The sequence below is a fragment of the Acipenser ruthenus genome, chromosome 27 (genome assembly GCF_902713425.1).
Source record: "Acipenser ruthenus chromosome 27, fAciRut3.2 maternal haplotype, whole genome shotgun sequence".
In the NCBI taxonomy this organism is placed as follows: domain Eukaryota; kingdom Metazoa; phylum Chordata; class Actinopteri; order Acipenseriformes; family Acipenseridae; genus Acipenser; species Acipenser ruthenus.
This window is the reverse complement of record NC_081215.1, coordinates 18,843,313-18,861,415: the sequence shown is the minus strand read 5'-3', so window position 1 is coordinate 18,861,415 and position 18,103 is coordinate 18,843,313. Positions and strand designations below refer to the sequence as shown.

The 18,103-nt window shown below is 40.4% G+C and overlaps 1 protein-coding gene across 1 annotated transcript; it reads right to left on the bottom strand.

Annotated features, from left to right (window-relative positions):
• Positions 1 to 343: 343 nt before the first annotated feature.
• wu:fa25f02 (uncharacterized protein C11orf24 homolog) lies at positions 344 to 16,740 on the bottom strand. The gene is made up of 4 exons (XM_034053681.3): positions 16,369 to 16,740; positions 4,314 to 4,550; positions 2,012 to 2,125; positions 344 to 1,760 (listed from the first exon to the last, which is right to left on the bottom strand). Exons 2-4 carry the CDS (start codon positions 4,474 to 4,476, stop codon positions 973 to 975), a joined length of 1,065 nt encoding a protein of 354 aa, XP_033909572.2. The 5' UTR covers positions 4,477 to 4,550; positions 16,369 to 16,740; the 3' UTR covers positions 344 to 972.
• Between the last annotated feature and the right edge of the window lie 1,363 nt (positions 16,741 to 18,103).

Below are 18,103 nucleotides of genomic sequence, written 5' to 3'. Positions count from 1 at the left end.
GAGAGGTTAGATTAATTTCCTTGCATATCCAAACCTTGGCCTTGTAACTTATGCTAGGTCTTTTTTTATGTAAATCTAGTGATCTGTCACTTTGGCCCAAGTTTCCTTTTGTTTTACTGGTAATGCAGAGCATTGGAGGTGGTGCTGGCACTTACTGATCTAAAGACATGTCTACGGCACGCAACTAGAACATAAGAACAGTTCTGGAATTCATTAAAAGCACCTTAACACAGACTGAAAAAAACTTGGAAAAGCACAATATTTGAGTGATCTGTTTCCTAGGAACTGGGCTAAGGCCACAGGAACTAACTGCACAGAGTCCCTATACAAATTGAAAGGATTTTTAATTACTACTTGACTGGATGTGAAAGGCTGCCCTCAAAATATTCAAATACCGATGAAAAACAACATTACTGACAAAATATAAATGTCAGCATTTTCTGATCATGTTTTCCTCTAATTAAGTCTATGTAAATGTATTGATTAATACATGAATGAAACACAGAGAATATTATACTATTTTTGTTTTATTGCAAAACCCAGTACAGAAATTAAACAGATGTTAGTTGGCACATTATAGGTATTCACACCCTTCTAAACACTGTTTCATTGTTCAAGGAATGCACTAAATTGCTCGGTGTCATCCTCTATTCTTCTAAATGGCTTTAAGCAAACATGTTCATAAGGATGCTTTGTGCATTGGTTAGCGTACAACCTCAATTTCAACAAACGGAATGCCAAAAACAAAATAAAGAAATAAAACACATTCCTATGGCTTTATCAGCAAGAGAGCAGGTTGGCACAATAAATACATGAAAAATCCAAAAAGGCAATTAACTGCTCTGCCGAGTCAAAAGGTAGTCTGGAAGCACTGATGAAGGAAAAACAGAAAAAAAAAACTTTTCAAAAACCTTTCAACAAGTGAAAAAAAAAAAAAAAAAGAATTTAAAAGAATTTCAGTACCCAATATCGTCACACTCCAGAATCTGCATACATTCCATTAATTAAATAGTCCACCTGCGTATAGTCCTTCTTCTTATAGCTCTCGTAGGCTAGGGAGACAAACAATATGATGGTGAGCAGGAAACACAACAGTCCAAAGAAAAACACAGCTAACAGGGAGCTGGTATCCACCAACTGCATTGTGAGAGGGCCCACGGCAATCAAAACACTGCTATCTGCCAAAGTGGTTTTATCCGGGGGGCTTTTTGACACATATTTTAGTGGAGTTGCAGTTGCTGCCCTCTCCGTAGTTGTTGGTGGGTTCAAGGCCGCTGTTGAAGGGGGTGGTGGCTTCTTGTTGAGTGTAGAAGTATATTCCTGTGTGGTTTGGGCTGCCTGCTGTGTAGTTGCTTCAGCAGTAGTGGTTGGGATTGCACTACTGGTGGTTTCACTTACAATGGTTGTATCTACAGCATGCAGAGCAGCAGATGTACTTTCCTGCTGCATCGGTGTTGCGGATGAAGGGATCACAGCCAGGGTTGCAGGGAATGACATGCCTGTTGATGAAGTGGGTTCCACTAGTGTCTCATTTAGGGTCGTGTTTGGGGTTGTGCTTGGTACTGCATTAGTAGTGGGAGGTGGGTTTGGCGAGGTAGAGCTGGCTGCAGAAGGCTCAGTGGAGTATGTTGCTGTAGTCGCGTTCTGGGGTGGTGGAGATGAATGGCCCCCTTCATTTGTAAAAGCTGTGGTGTTGAGGCTGGGGGAGTTTGTTTGGGACGATCCATTTGTTAGGGATGCCTGGCTTGTTGTGTTGGTTGCTGTGGAATTGATGAGTGAGGATATTATTATTATTATTTATTTCTTAGCAGACGTCCTTATCCAGGGCGACTTACAATTGTTACAAGATAACACATTATTTTTACATACAATTACCCATTTATACAGTTGGGTTTTTACTGGAGCAATCTCAGTAAAGTAACTTGCTCAAGGGTACAGCAGCAGTGTCCCCCACCTGGGATTGAACCCACAAGTTTGTTTATCAAGTTTGCAAAATCCTGAACTCACATACCTGAGCTTACATCTTCAGCAGTTAGATTGTAACATATGGATAGATTGGAACAGTGTAAATAGATGCACAGGCTTGTTGCATTATTAAACACTGACCAGTTGCATGTTCTGTTACCTGCAACACACACAAAAATAAGTCAAAACCAGACTACACTTTCAAAACAGTTATTTAAAATTTTCCTTTATAATTATTCTTAATGGTAAAAAAGGTTCTCCAATTTCAATATATACAACAAGATAGAAATTTAAGTTCAAGTCCCAAAAAACCGTAACCACTCAGAAAAAGAAAAAAAAACTCAAAAAGAAAGTATTGTAAGAACACATTGCAACAAAATAACAGCACCTTATATGGTTTGACTGAGCTCCCAAACAGAAGACAAACTCAAACAATGTTTTCATTATGGGGACGTATAACCCAAATTATTTACAGAGTACATTCTCTCTCTCTCTGTGACCTCCTCAAATCCTGGGTCTTCTTCATTCCAAGAGTACAGAATGTTCACAATGTTGGAATTTCTTGGATTATTTTCTAAGTCCATGGTTGATAAGAAGGTATTGATAAGGTTTGGCATCAGTGAGGAAATTGTGCTGGAGCATTTAAAAGCTAAAACAAGTGTAAGAATGACTGATAGAACCGTTTAGTTATTCCAGTATCTCATTGCCTTTAATGCAGGACTGGAAATAAGAATCCACAAACAGACCTTACTACAAAGAGAGACACAAAAATGATGACCATTACATTTGTCAATTTGTTTTACCTTGGCCAGATTCAAACCCTGGCTACTAGGGAAGGCTAGTTCATTTAACCAATGGTATCCAAGACCTGGCATGCCAAGTCAGCCCTACATTAAACCTGTGAGCCACCTACCCCCAAACTACAAGTTGTTGTTCTTGCTGTGATCAGTCCAGATCTTCGTCTCGACTCAGAGCAGGAGCAAGGCACTTACATTCCCAACATTACCAGCTGGTCTTTTTTAAAATGGCCACTCCTGCTCCCAAGAGTTGGTAGCAATTCCTCCCAGTTATTTACGATTCTGGACAGGGGTTGAACCGTAACAAAGACACATTCTTTCCTTACAAATATAGGGCACTTACACATACTGGGTTGGGGGTATTGAATCTGCTCTGAATTGTAATCATAAAGGCGTGGCGAAGGAGAAGATATAGACTTTCCTACCATACCTTTCCTAATACCCTACACACTGGCTTCACTTTATATTAAGCCTTTTGGAAATCCTATTGCTTGAGGGGCCCATCAAACCATCAATGCTCTTCAGTAGAAGCCCTTAGATCAAGCCACTTGTTAAATAATCTCTTGATAGTAAACAAATATATATTTCAGCTGTGGATATAAACTGTATGTCCTGGGTTACAGCTATGTGTGGGGGGGACACTATTTTAATTACAAAGAACATGTTAAAGTTTTCTATACAGAACTAGCTCATGAAACAGCACAATTAGGTCTAAAAATCCCTTTCATGTTAAATTGGAAACACATGGCATTGCACACATTAAAATTGCACATCTTAAGGAAAAAAAAAATCACACTTCTGCCAAAATGATTTTATGGGTAGATTTAAAAGCACCAGAACAATGTTGTTATGGTTGATTTCTTTTTACCCGATGGTTTCCTTGTCCCTGGTTATGTAGGTAATTTAAAATTGCCTTTTAAAATGGTACAAAAACAATACAAAAAGAATAAAAGATGCAGAAAAACATGTACCAAGTACCTGCTCCAAGTATTTGGACACTATGCGGTTTGAAACTCGCACTAGCCCTGCACCCAGTCCTGGGTTTCAGAACTTCCCTTATTTAGATATATTACTGAATGACCAGGTGCCAGGAGTTTGAACCATCAGACCCCTGCTAAATCTGCTCTAAATTGATAACACTTCTCACAAAATAAGTCTCACCTGAGTTTAGTTCACTATTAAACACTAAAAAAGTGATCAATTTAGAAATACTAAAAGGAACTCAATTAATTCAACGTCAACTAGAAGCCTTTGTCAAGGTCTTCAACCAATTGGTCGAGACGTTTCTCACTGAATTTATTTAGTTTACTAAGAGGGAGTTGTTTAAAAAGCTATAAGGGAGGAACACTTTGTACTGCAATTCCAATACTTGTTCAAGGGCACTGTATAAAAGCTGACCCTCTCTGTTGAAAGTCAGTTTCAGTTACCATGGATCAGCAGGTCTAAAATACTGTGATGGAGGGATAACAGTGGGGTCTCTGTATCCAAGACTGCATGAATTCAGTCTCAAATGTAATGATTCTATACAGTGATAATGATGTCATGTTTTACCGGTTTCCATTGTTTCATTACAGGCTCCCGCACACTTTTCAACACTGTCCACTGTTTTCACTCTTACAATGGCGACTCCTTGAAGGTTTGTATGATTGGAGACACAGACGGTCATCAACAGAGGAAGGATGATAGAGAGGGAAAGCAGGACTCTCAAGGTCATTTTTCAGCAGTTACAGGGTGTGCGAGGAGATGAAGGTCACAGGGTATTCAACAGATGCGCTGACATTACTGCACCTGCAAGACAAACACATATGTCAATTTTTCTGTTAAAAAATAAAATGTCATAATTTTGCCAAAGGACAACCCTGCTGTAACTAATTAAATAGTGGCTATCAAGGGCCACCCGTTTCGTAGACAATATTAGTCCAGAGAGGTTGCACTTGGTAAATATATGAATAAATAGAAAGGAATACAATCAATAGATCAAACTGCAGGTAGAAACAGCAAGATAACATCCAGTTAGTTCTTATTTCTCATTTTAAGATATTAAAACCACACAGTGTTACAGACACTGCACATGTTCTCCAAAGCAATTCCAAAAAATGCACTACTAAAAAAATAACTCAAGGGCACCATCTAGCATCTTTTATCTGAACTACAGATGTCGGGTTTTTCAAGGCATTCTGAACAGTTGCTGATCTAAAGAAATCAAAGCCAGGCAAATATGTAAAACAACAATCTATCCACAGTATAAACAATACTTATTTCACTCTTGTGTGGCACTTTTCTGGGGAATGTGAACAAAAAGCCTTGCTAGGTACAATCACTTGGTTTAAATTAAAACCTGGTTTAAACGGTGTTTCGAATTTCATCTTGAATCAACTGTCTGAAAATTACAATAATTGACGAAAAAGTAATATGAAATAGGATTAAAAGAAAGGGAGATTCTAGGTGTACCAATAGGATCCTTCACTGAATAAACGTTACACCCCATATAGCCAAAGACCAGCAACTGCAAAACTGGTTCCGAACTGGTTAAAATAAATGCTTCAATCTCACTAAATTGCTGCACTCTTAAAAACCAAAACCGGTGATGCCTGGCCTTGGGTCATATATCTGCTGGCTCAGTTGGGCTTGGTTTCTGCTTTTTAAAGATGACTGAATCACTGAATCAGCATGCCCCCTCCCCCTCCCCCTTCCCCTTCCCCCTTCCCCCTAAAATCCTCCTTCGGTCAAGCGCTCTCCCCCACCCCCAGGGTGTCACCTCGTGTCAGCAGCAGACACAAAAGTGCTCCGCAGAGCAGCTCCTCAGACATCTGCTCTGAATGAGCCTCCCTGGAGAGACAGAGCTGTGTGTCTTTAATGAGAGAACACCTCCAAAGGCCCAGGCTGCCATTGCCTGGTCGACACAGACACAACGCAGAGTGGGCCCTTCAGTGGGTGGTTTTCCTTCCTGCCAAGTCCTAAAATTATCTTAGAAAACACCCTCCAAGTTTCTTATTTAAAGAAGCCTTAATTTAGGGCCTCTGTAATTGAACAGGAGCTGGTTATTTTTGGTTCCATAACTACAATCTGCAACCCATTAAAAGATGCAAGCAGTGCCAGATTCATAACCCCCACGCCTTCACAAGTTAGCTTTCTAACTGTTGTGTACACAACTGCAATTGCAATAATCTGTGTGCTGCTGGGTGCTGTGGTCACGCGTCGCTCTGATTTAACACTCCAATCTGTACAGTAAATATGCCCCAATGATTTCAGATGACAGAATATCACAATGGAATGACCTGGGAACCAATGACACGTCTCTCTGCTGTCACAGGGTTGGATGCGGAGTTGCTTTACCAAGCCTAACGATTAACAGTGTGCTGTTTTATGATCCAATTCTGCTTCTGCATGCAAGACAAATTACTGAGATTTCCAATGAAAAAAAAAAATCACTAAACTGTCACGATCTGATTAAGGATTAAACGCCTTGCTGACTCAAAGTCAAATCAGTGCCCTCCTGGCTGATCACGCTGGCCCTACATCTTGTTGCCAACGTTCGACGGTACTTACAGTTGTATTTACAGTATATCACCTACAGATGGTACTGACTGTTGGCAATGTGCACGGTTTAGCATTTTGTTTCATTGATCCAAACATCCTGACTGATGACAGGGGGAAAAACATCTATGTGCAAACGTGTAATCCCACCAGCAATGTGGTAACATTTGATGGCAATTTTCAGTTTTGATACAAACTTGTTTCAACCAAGCTGGCGTGGTGCCGTCAACAATAAAGAAAGCCGTTTCGACAGACAATCTCAGAAATCAAAACCTCTTCAAACCAAATGTGTGAGGAGCCACCACAAAATAAACTCCGTAATTATTAGCACACTGCATAGCATAACAAACAAAATCCAGTCATCACAGCAGAGAATTTTTTGGTCAATTTTCTGAAGAATGATGACTCATAAAAGACCCAAAATCAAAAAGGTGCCACTTCTGTTTCAAAGCCATTGAAAACAGATGGCTTTTGTTTTTTTTTTGTTTTTTTACACGCAGACAGAATTCTTGGGAGTGTAGGGGCTTTTCTGAAAATCATTCATCTGCAAAAGCCAAATAAACTGAAATACATGTATTTTATAAACAACATTAATTAACCAATTAACACCCACATTAATGGTTATGCCCAACAAATAACACTAGGATTACATTTGTATTAAGGTGCAGTTTATAAAAAGTCCCAAATTAAAAAAGGGCACCCCCATTAAATTAAAAGTGCTGAAACAAATATCCAAACAATTTTACTTTATTATTTCATGGCAAAAAAACATGCCCCTGTTATCCAGAATTTACAATAAGTGACTGCTAAATTTGCCCGGATCCATGTAGAAAATTCGTAGTTATCAGGAAATGTTTCTAATCCGAATTCGTTTTAACGAGACTTGATTATTTTTTTTAAATGAATCTATTCAAGTACTGCTTTTACCTGAAATACACACAATATTTTGTTTTAACCACTGCATGGCATCCTTTGTCTGTTGTTAATTCACTAAAAAAAGGAAAAAGTAAGGCCTTCACAACTTCTGGGATATTTTTCAGCTGTAACAAAGTGATACACACAGGCCTTGATAACATTTTGCAAATGCACAGATACTGTAATACTGTTATAGCTAACAACCTTCAGGTAGTCAGTTACACGTCCCAGGGCATTTTTTACCCCTGCAGTACCTGGCTGTCATTGGCTGTAAAGTGTGTCAGTCATTAGGGGAAGCAGCTGGTTTGTTACAGAAAGCAAATAAGTAAAGCTTGCAACAAGTAGATTTCTTAACTTAGCAATAGCATCAGATATCATTAACATGTGCCTTTTGCAAAACTGCACATTTGAGACCTACATACCAAATGGAATCCAATACTGCTTGAGAATATGCCAGACAAATAGTTGGATTAGATTAAAATTCTAGGTCCCATCTGCCCCTCTGTGGTTATCAAGATCAAAGGCTGCTTATTTACTACTAAGAGGCTTCAAGTTACAGCAATGAGCCCTGCAAGCAGGGTTTTACATACCGCCAGCCTATCTTACTCAACAGTGCTGAAAAGGGATTCATTACAGCCAAGTGAGTTCATGATGTACGCATTGAACAAAGTAAACAAGACCCTGGCCCAAACAGCTGCCCAATGTGAAGTTACTGCAGGCTGGATCTTCAGCATGCAAATCTTGCTACATTCCTTCGCTCTGACACTGCAGATCAAGCGATGGTTTAATAACTTGAGATTTGGACCCGGTATGTCACCTCTAATCCTCTGCTTTGCTTCATGGATCAGTCAAGCTCCATTCTACAGCTTGGAGTCCTTCTTGTTCAGTATCGTGTATCACTGTTGAGTCAACTTTTTATCAACAAAATTATAGGAATTTGTGTTTTTCATTGAGTATGTATCATTTTTTTTATAAAGAATTTCTGATATAATTTAGGTTTCATAATTGACAGACATACACGACGACTCAGCTGGTAGAAAGACAATACTTAAGGAAACTACCCTTAAACTCTCGGAAATGCTTTTAAACATATGGAAAAATGTTGTGGTATTTGTATTTATCTTGTCAGGGTTACTGATTCTGTACTGATTTGGACATACTGGTCACAACATTGTTAGCAAGGTGTAGGGCCACCACGGGAAGCCAATGATCACCTTCTATCTGCTCTCCAGAATGACCTTTAGTGTTACAACTTTTGAAACCTTATACATGTGTGCAGTCTTGGATACAAAGGCACTTGCCCATCTGAGCATCTACTATCAGACCCAAAGTGAGTTATTTATTCTCTAACCAGTGTGCATACAGAACTTGGCCAAAACCACTTTGTATAATGGGTTTCATATGCGTAAATATGCAAAAGGAAAGAACGTCATCCAAACAACTCCGAGGTGTAGTATAGTTTAGAAACTGAAATTGTCGATCCTACCTACAGTGCGACATGATGTGAAAGACACCAGAGAAATACATTTCAATAATAGACCTGGGCCATGACAGGAACCGGGCGACACTTCACAGCTATGCAAATCAAAACCATAGGCAGGGGAAACATGGCTACATGAGATCTTAACTGCATCCCTGCTGTGCGATGTAGTTTTAGTCCAAGTTGAAAAACCATTTGACTAAGAGAAACAGTGGCGCAAGACTTTCTGGGAAGATAAGAAAGGTGAAAAAATGTGTCCCTAATGGCAATGTACCAAGTAGAGGTGTTGCCCCTATACAAGGTAAGGACTGGCAGCGTTTCCATGGCATCACAATCAGGATCCTGGCAGTGGCTCAACTGCATGGTGTGCAGGGGAATCGTGCATTCAGGGAGTGCAGTTTCGACTCCTGGCTGCGCCCAGTTGTTGATTTTGGCTGGGGATCCAACAGGGAGCGAATTTGCCCTAACTCTCCCACAGGTTAGGGAGGTAAACAGAGGGTGGTAGTTTGCTGACACTGGCTGGGTGTAGAGGCCAAATTGGTGTAAAGAATCAATTGGCTTTAATTCTTCTGAACTCTTGTGGGGAGTAGCTGTGGTTAGAGAAATTAGCAGGATAATTGAAATTGGGAAGCAAACTATGGTAAAAACACTGTGAAGCTGCACGGTGGTGGATTTCAAGTCAGGCTGTAAAGTACATGGTGCTAATAAAATAACCATCAGTAAATCAGTATATATATATATATATATATATATATATATATATATATATATATAGCTATAATTTCTTTTATATCAGATTTTCCTATACAAAAAATGCTCACATTATGCTAAATGTACATTAGATTTTTTTAATGGTCATTTATTAAAAGCTGTTGGAGAAGAATATTGAACACTCATTGCTAAAATTTGTTTAGGTAGTACTGTATACAACACCCTGTAAAAAGAGTCCATATATTGAACCTAACATGTGTATAATATAAGCCTGAAAGTTCATTATGATATTGTTACACATATTGCTACACTCTAGCAGTTCACTGCTATGCTGGGAAACAATATACACCGTAATGAAACCATGGGGTGAAAGGATGGGAGGGACTGGCCCCCTGACATTATGTAATCAAGTGATATTTGGGTTTTAGGTTAAATCTTTCAATACTCTGTGAATTCCTGTTTCTGTCCAAAGTTTAACCTAGAAAAATGAAAACAAGTGGCACTTGCTTTCGCATAGCACTAAAAATCTGTTCTTTTCAATCTGGTTTCATCCCCCTATAAATGATACGATTCTGAAACAAGGAAAGTGAACCATATAACTGACTTGTTTGCAGGACATTAGATTTTCACGCAAACATTGCAGTACATTTGATTTTCAAAGCACCAGGGCTGCCTGTCTGCCATAACAAATAAAGTGTCAGTAGCTGACCTGACACGCCATATAATAAAGCAGTGAAAATTCTGGGGGGAAATAAAGGACCCTTCCCTTCACATTTACTGTGTGATCTCAGTCAGCATTTCACAGAGAAACCTAGTCAGCAAGCAAACAGCAGGAAACCAGGACTCATCCCAAGGTGCTGTATTTTATTCAGGCCTGCACGATGAGTGATACACTGCCATTGTGGATTCTGTCCACTCCCCTGCCGGTGAGATGAGATGAGGTTCAAAGCTCCTAAACCACACATGCAAACGAGCCTGGCTCTTTTGCATTGTGGTTTAGACGCTCACTTGCAGTGTGCGAGGTCGCTGGTTTGCGGCCAGCCTAAGCCCTGTTACAATAGCATTAAGGATACATATGCGATCTGTTCTACATAAATGTTTATAACTTTAGTTCGGAAGGAAGGACTGCCTCAACATTCATTACGTCATCTACTAATCAGTCAGGTTTTAGATGAGGTTATAATGGAGAAAGAAAAGGTCACAAAACTGTGAAATTGGGCATGTAGAGTTGCCACTTGGCATCTATAAAATTACACAGCATACTGTGAAGTCAAGTTCATTTATAAAGGGTCATAAAAGATAAGCTTGCAACATTGCGCAGAGCTGAGCGCCTACGGAAACGCTACAAAAAGAAGGAGCGTGCGAGAGCTAACTTTTATAAAGACCCATTCAAATTTGTAAAGAAGTTATTCACCAGTGAGAAGAATGGCACACTAAAAGCATCTAAGGTTGAGCTGGAGAGATATTTGGAGGAAACACATACAGATTCAAAAAGGCAGGAGCCTATGTCAATTCCGTCAGACATCCCACCTATCAATCCACCAGAATACCAAATGGAGGACTGTGCACCTAAGTGGAAAGAAATAGAGCAAGCTGTGAAAAAAGCAAGGGCTTCATCATCTCCAGGGCCTAATGGAGTTCCGTACAGAGTGTACAAGAGTGCTTCAGGAGTTCTACGAATTCTGTGGAAATTGATGAAAGTGGCATGGGGAAAACAGGTTGTACCAAGAGCATGGCGCCGAGCAGGTGGAGTCTTTATACCTAAAGAAAAAGATTCTACAAGCATCAGTCAGTTTCGTCCCATTTCCCTATTAAACGTAGAAGGCAAGATTTTCTTCAGCATTATTGCTCAGAGATTGTCAGCTTACCTATTAAAGAACTGCTTCATTGACACTTCAATACAAAAAGCGGGCATTCCAGGTTTCCCAGGTTGCTTAGAACACATCAATGTGATCTGGCAACAAATTCAATCAGCTAAAAAGGAGAGGAAGGAGCTCCATGTGACATTCCTGGATTTGGCTAATGCATATGGTTCAGTGCCACATGAACTACTTTGGGCAGCATTTGATTTTTTCAGTGTACCGATGACAATAACAAATTTAGTGAAAGCCTATTTTGGAGATTTGCAATTCAGTTTTTCAACTTCAGAATTCAGCACTACATGGCAATGCCTGGAGGTTGGAATAATGGCAGGATGCACCATTTCTCCACTGGCTTTTACCATGGCAATGGAAGTAATCATTAGGGCATCAAAATGGGTAGTAGGAGGAGAGCGCTTGGCTTCTGGAATGCGACTACCACCAATTCGAGCATACATGGATGACATGACAACCATGACTACAACAGTAGCCTGCACTAATCGATTATTGGGCAAATTAACCAATAACATTGAATGGGCACGAATGCAATTCAAGCCCACTAAATCAAGGAGCATCTCTATAATTAAAGGCAAAGTAGTAGATAAAACATTCTTCATTAATGGTGAGGCAATACCAACAGTGTCTGAGAAGCCAGTGAAGAGTCTTGGGAGATGGTACGACGGGGATCTAAAGGACACAGTTCGTGTGGGAGAAGTTAGACAACAAGCAGTGGAAGGGTTGAAGAGCATAGACAGCTGCGCACTACCAGGTAAACTAAAACTCTGGTGCTTTCAGTTTGGTCTACTGCCGAGGTTGCTGTGGCCACTGACTGTGTACGAGGTTTCTTTGACAACAGTAGAGAAGCTGGAAGCTTTAATCAGTTCATACATCAGGAAATGGTTGGGAGTTCCACGCTGCCTCAGCAGAGTGGGACTTTATGGTAAAGGAATACTGCAGCTACCAGTCTCTGCTCTAACCGAGGAGTTTAAGTGCGCAAAGGTCAGACTGGAAATGACATTAGTAGAGTCACGCGATAAATGCGTAAGGGAGGCAGCACCTGTGTTGAAAACTGGAAGAAAGTGGGCGGCAAAGAAAGCTGTGGAAGATGCAAAGGCTGCCCTTCGAATTGGTGATATCATGGGGCAAGTTCAGCATGGAAGAGGGGGTCTTGGTTTCAGTTCAACTCCTCCTACATGGCACAAGGCGGCCCCAGCTCAAAGAAGGAAGCTGGTAGTCAACGAGGTGCAAAAGCAGGAGGAGAGGATGAGGTGTATAAAGGCCATTTCCCAGGCCAAACAGGGAGAATGGATGAGATGGGAGAGTGTGGAACAACGCAAGATTGGCTGGCAAGACCTATGGTCAATGGAACAGAGCAGGATCAGTTTCCTCATCAGGTCAACATATGATGTTCTCCCATCACCACAGAACCTAAACCTCTGGGTAGGAGAGGATCCCTCATGTCCTTTGTGTTCATCACCTGCAACATTAAGGCACATTTTGACAGGATGTAAGGTGGCTCTTAGCCAAGGACGGTTTACTTGGCGCCATGACCAGGTGCTGCGATGTTTGGCCTTAGCATTGGAAGACAAGCGTAACATGACCAATAAGTTGCCACCTGTTCCATCAAAACATTACACACAAAAGACAACATTCCTCCGCCCAGGAGAGCAACCACCAAGAAAAGGTGTTAAAACCAATCCTCGCCCAGGACAACTGGAAGCTGCTAGAGACTGGAATATGCTGGCAGATGTTGGTCAAAGGCTTATTTTTCCACCTGAGATTGCCACCACTAACCTTCGACCAGATATTGTCTTGTGGTCTGGATCAGCACCCCTTGTTCACCTGGTAGAGTTAACAGTGCCATGGGAGGATGCTGTAGATGAGGCGTATGAGAGGAAGAAACTGCGGTATGCTCAACTAGCCACTGAAGCGGAACAGCGAGGATGGAGAGTTCGGGTTTACCCAGTGGAAGTGGGTTGTCGAGGATTTGTGGCACACTCTACAACCCGGTTTCTCAGAGACGTCGGATTCAGTGGCCAAGAGCTGCGTCGCACAGTGAAGAACTTATCTGAAGCAGCAGAGAGGAGCAGCAACTGGCTGTGGGTGAGACGGAAAGATTCTGGCTGGGGACAGGTAAGTAAGCTGGGCTGAGTTGAGTGGGGGACGGAGGGGGGTGATGCTGGGACGCCAGAATCACCGTCGAGCCCTCTTGAGGTGTCGTGGGCTAGTCGACGAAACACTGAGGATGGAAGGTGCCCACTTGAAAACCCCAGAGATGTACCCTACTTAGCTCAATCCAGACGGTTGTCATGCTGATGCGCTGGGGAGGCCGCACTTTGGTTGATCCCCGGAGCCAGCATCGCAGCCGTTGTGTGTGCTGATGCGCCAGGGAGGCAAAATAAGCTGATCCCTGGAGCCAGCATTACACTTCAGCCATTAACACCAGACAGAAGGATATCTACATCATCATATGGAAGGAAACGTAAATGGATGGAGACGCATATGGATCACATTAGTTTACTGTAAAGCTACGTCTTAGTTGGTGCTTATCTTGGCGAGAGCCGAGTTCAAATCAGCATGAAGTTTTAACATCTACTCTCGTGTAATGGAAATCATAGCAAAGTGATTTAATGCTGGTCTTTTATGCTAACCGGAACTGCATCAACGTTGATGTTACCTGAGATGTTTACTCTTGGATTAACAACAGGGTAGAATGGCTGAGGGAGGTGTTGAGATATTGCTGAGCATATACACTCAACATTAAAGTTTTTTCACTGTTAGCTTTCCTTTACAGTAGCGCAGACTCTAGCAGAGAAGAAACAGTATATGCTGCTTGTCGTGGAAATTCTAATAAAAGGAAGAGAGACTGCGAGTTCCAAACACACAGGCCTTTATTTCTTAAGTTTGCAAACTGAAAACACTCTCAACACACAGGGTGCTAGACAATTATCGAGCAGTGTTTTCAGAATACAGAGTTAGATCAGTTTCTTATATACCTTAAAACTGTCAGCAAGGCAGAGGGTTAGCCAATGATGACTCAGGTATTAGCATATAAGAGAAAACTATGCATACGTGGCATAAAACTAAGTAAGCAGATAAAAAGGATGGGTGGTTTGGGTATACGTGCAAAAAGACACTTCTGGCTCATCCTTTTATCTCACAGCCGCAGCTGCACTGTAGGCATCTTGCAGTTCCTTGTAACAAACTTTATCTTAGGCAAAGCATACAAGGTTATGCGAGCAAGGTTATAGGAGTACAAAATGCCAGTACATTATGTATAGCCAATTCTATTTTCTGTAACATTTCTATTACATACTGTACACAGGAACCCTCCCTGATACTTTTCTGAACATCAGTGCCAGTGGAGGTAACGTACTGCACATTACATAGTGCCAAGTCTGCGTCCAACTGTCATACTAAAATAAGTTAATCAGTGCACATCAGAAGCCTTGGTGGCAAGTGCTGGTGCCTATCAGCAGACACTAAAGCCGAGGGAGCACTAAGCCATTTTGTGGCTTGGAACTTGGTTTCAGGAGGCTAGGTTTCAAGCCACTGCACACCAGGGGAGACTTGCAGTTTCGTACAGCAAAGTTGTCTCAACCTAGGTCTCCTGGTCTCCTGGAACAGGTTTCAAGCCACTGTTACTGAAAAGTGTATTTGTGTTGCTTCTGCTTTAGTTTGTTGTATTGCTCACAGTATTCATATTTACTTTTATCATCATACCTTCTGAATGCTAAGCAACACATATTTTATATAGCAAGTATGACAATGATGGTTATGCAGCAAAGGTACAGCACAAAGGATTCCATAGGGACTTAAAATAGCTGAGAGCTGTGAGCCTTTACCTCACAGATAATGAAAATCATATAGAAATTACATACTGCAAGAGGAAAACACAAGTTCTGCATTTGGATTATTAATGAATTGAGTCTGTCCAGCCATACCTAGTGTTCCCAAAAACAAATTAAGTATTTAAAGTATTTCATTACATAAAACCAACAACATTCATTTTACTGTCATTGGGATTCAGAATTTAAGGATGGCCCAAGTTGCAAGTTGTATTTTTCATTTCATGTGTGTTACCTATTTTCTTGATTTTACCTGCATAGTGACAATGTTGTGTAACCTGATACAAGGGTAATATTGGGAACTTTATCTCTGTGTCTGATTTGAAGGGGCATACTTTATTTTCTAAATGTACCAACCCAAGATCTGAGAAGTTTTAAATAGAGATTGTGATCTACAGCCTCCACCCCCAACTACACACACACACACACACGAACACACACAGGTGTTAACTTTTTTTTTCTTTTCCCCATTACAAATTTCCAACAACAGCTTCCCATTATATAGCTTCTAATTCTTGTTTGCTCGGGTTATCAGAAACAACATCAGACCAAAACATGAGAAAAAAAATGTATTAAATAAGTTACACCAGACCAGAATTTGGGCTAACTTGTGCCCCTGTTCATTCATAAACCCAAACATTGTAGCTATTGGAAATGGATTACCTATTTCTCTTAATCTATGAAATAAATTAAAAACGGGGGGGTCCCCCACATATAATGTTCAAGTGTCTAGATCTAAACATAAGAAATGTGGCATTGCAAAATGAGCGTATATATAAATAACATACCCCAGGAAACAAAACACACATTTAAAAAAAAAAGCATTGGCTTTTTCTCCCTACTGATAAAATGCATATGGGACCCACCTATACTAACATTTCCAGAAGGGCTTAAAAGATGGCCCTATGTGGTACTACTGTAATGTGATCTGATGTTTATAGACGTGACTACACCCACACATTTTAATTTATTTTAAGTTTCGATATAATCATTTCTGTGCACGTTGTTTCAAATTACAGTTCATAGTTGACGGCTGGTCAACCACAAGCACTGAAACTTTTGTATCAGATTCATGCTACTTTGTGGCTACATTTGCTTTCGATTTTGTTTGTTCCTAAACAGATCGTATGATTATTTTCAATAATGCAAAAAACACAATTCTGTTTTATGTAATCAAAGACAAAAGGTCAATTTAAAACAAGAATAAAATTGCATTTCTTGAATTTCAATTGATACATTGTTATGATGTTACTTACCATTGCACTTTTCATAAACCTGCAGCTCAGGCGTTTTGTTGTCTTTTTTATTAGTATTTTTTTAGCAAATACCAAGGAATTGTCACGTGCCATACGGCATCCCAGCTTGTGAGTTACACCAAATCCCAGAAATGCTCAGAAAGTGGTGATATTCACGATTTTTCCGATGCGGCCCAAGCAGTAGAATTGGTTTTCTTCTCTTACTTAAGGAACAGTTTGATCCTGTCTGAAACGTCACCACATGCTTACACGCAGGGAGCTTAGCATTTTTTAATAGGAACCAAAGGGCAAAGTTTATAGAGAAGCGGAACTGATGCAAGGAAGAAGCGCTCGCACAGCCCATGCCTTGTGTCAGAGTGTGGCAGGCTCTGGAGAGCGAAATACATAGCTGGAGAAAAAAAAAGATGCACAATGCACCAATAGTAATCGGGGTGACTTTTTACCGTAGTATATTTTTGCAACGTATGTTGTACTGTATACAGGCTTTTTATTTGTATTTTAGAGGGGCAAAACGTAATAAAATAATGAATGTGTCCATTACAATAGCACAATACAGTATAATTTTTTTTCTGATGACGTACCTTGCCTAACCTAATTTTATTGCTAAGGAGTGAACCGCTAATTAAGGTATTTTTTATGTAAAACCTCACCGTGATATTGACCAACTTGGGTGAGGGATTTTCTGTTTCATTTTGTACGCACGACTTGTTTTTGTTTAAACTTTTTATTTTGGCTTGGTAAACTGTGTTTTGTTGTCATAATCCAGCCCCTAAACTGTGGAACTTGAAATTCCTGTGAGCATGGCCATAACTAGCTATCAGGACACTGAGGTTGTATCCTTGGTTGTTTTTTTGCATCGTCAATGCTGATGCTCATGTAAAAATTCTGGTAAAGTACGAAAGACTTGTTAATTTTCTCTATTGGTTTGCCATGTAACATAGATTTGGAGGATGAATAGTAAATACCAAGCAGTCATATAAATACTGCCAGCTGTAGCTTGAAACCTAAGTTTGACCTCGGTAGAATGTGAGGCCAGTGCTTTTGTACTAAATTAATATGACATTATTTTCATCCTTTTATATTCACAGCCTATAGTAGAGCTTGTTGGTTATTTCAAACTACACTGCTGTTCACAGTACAGGGTAATATCTAAAGCATGTGCAGCAGGACAGTGCAATTTGGTGTGTAGCACCAGGGCACCAAAGGGGATGCCACAAGTGCATCTCTTCACCATGAAAAGCCCTGTAAGATGCCATCTCACTAGAGCTAAGATGCATTATTTCTACGATGTTGCATAAGACATCTAATAAGCATAGCATTGGGTTCAGTTTGGAGGCTTAGAGCTAATTCAGAATTGCTAGAACGCAGGACCAAATATTCCATCAACTGCACTAAATACAGTAAGTGAATATGATCAAGATGAAGTACCACCCAACCTTTAACATACAGAAAAATAGTGATACATTTATACAAGCATGTCAATGAGGAGTTGTCTTTGTTCTAAACCAGGGGTTCATTTGTAGTTCATCCCAGATCCGGTACCTTTTTGTCTGACAGGTGAGAATTAAATAGTTTCCAAACCAACACCAATAAGGCACGAAACCCTGATCCACAAGCTGATGAGCACCTGAAGCATACATGGGAGATACTGTAAATCAAGGTCAGTACATTAGGTGTGTAGACAAAAATGTGATCCCTCTTCTTAATTATAAGATCTGGTACCTTTTTGTTTACA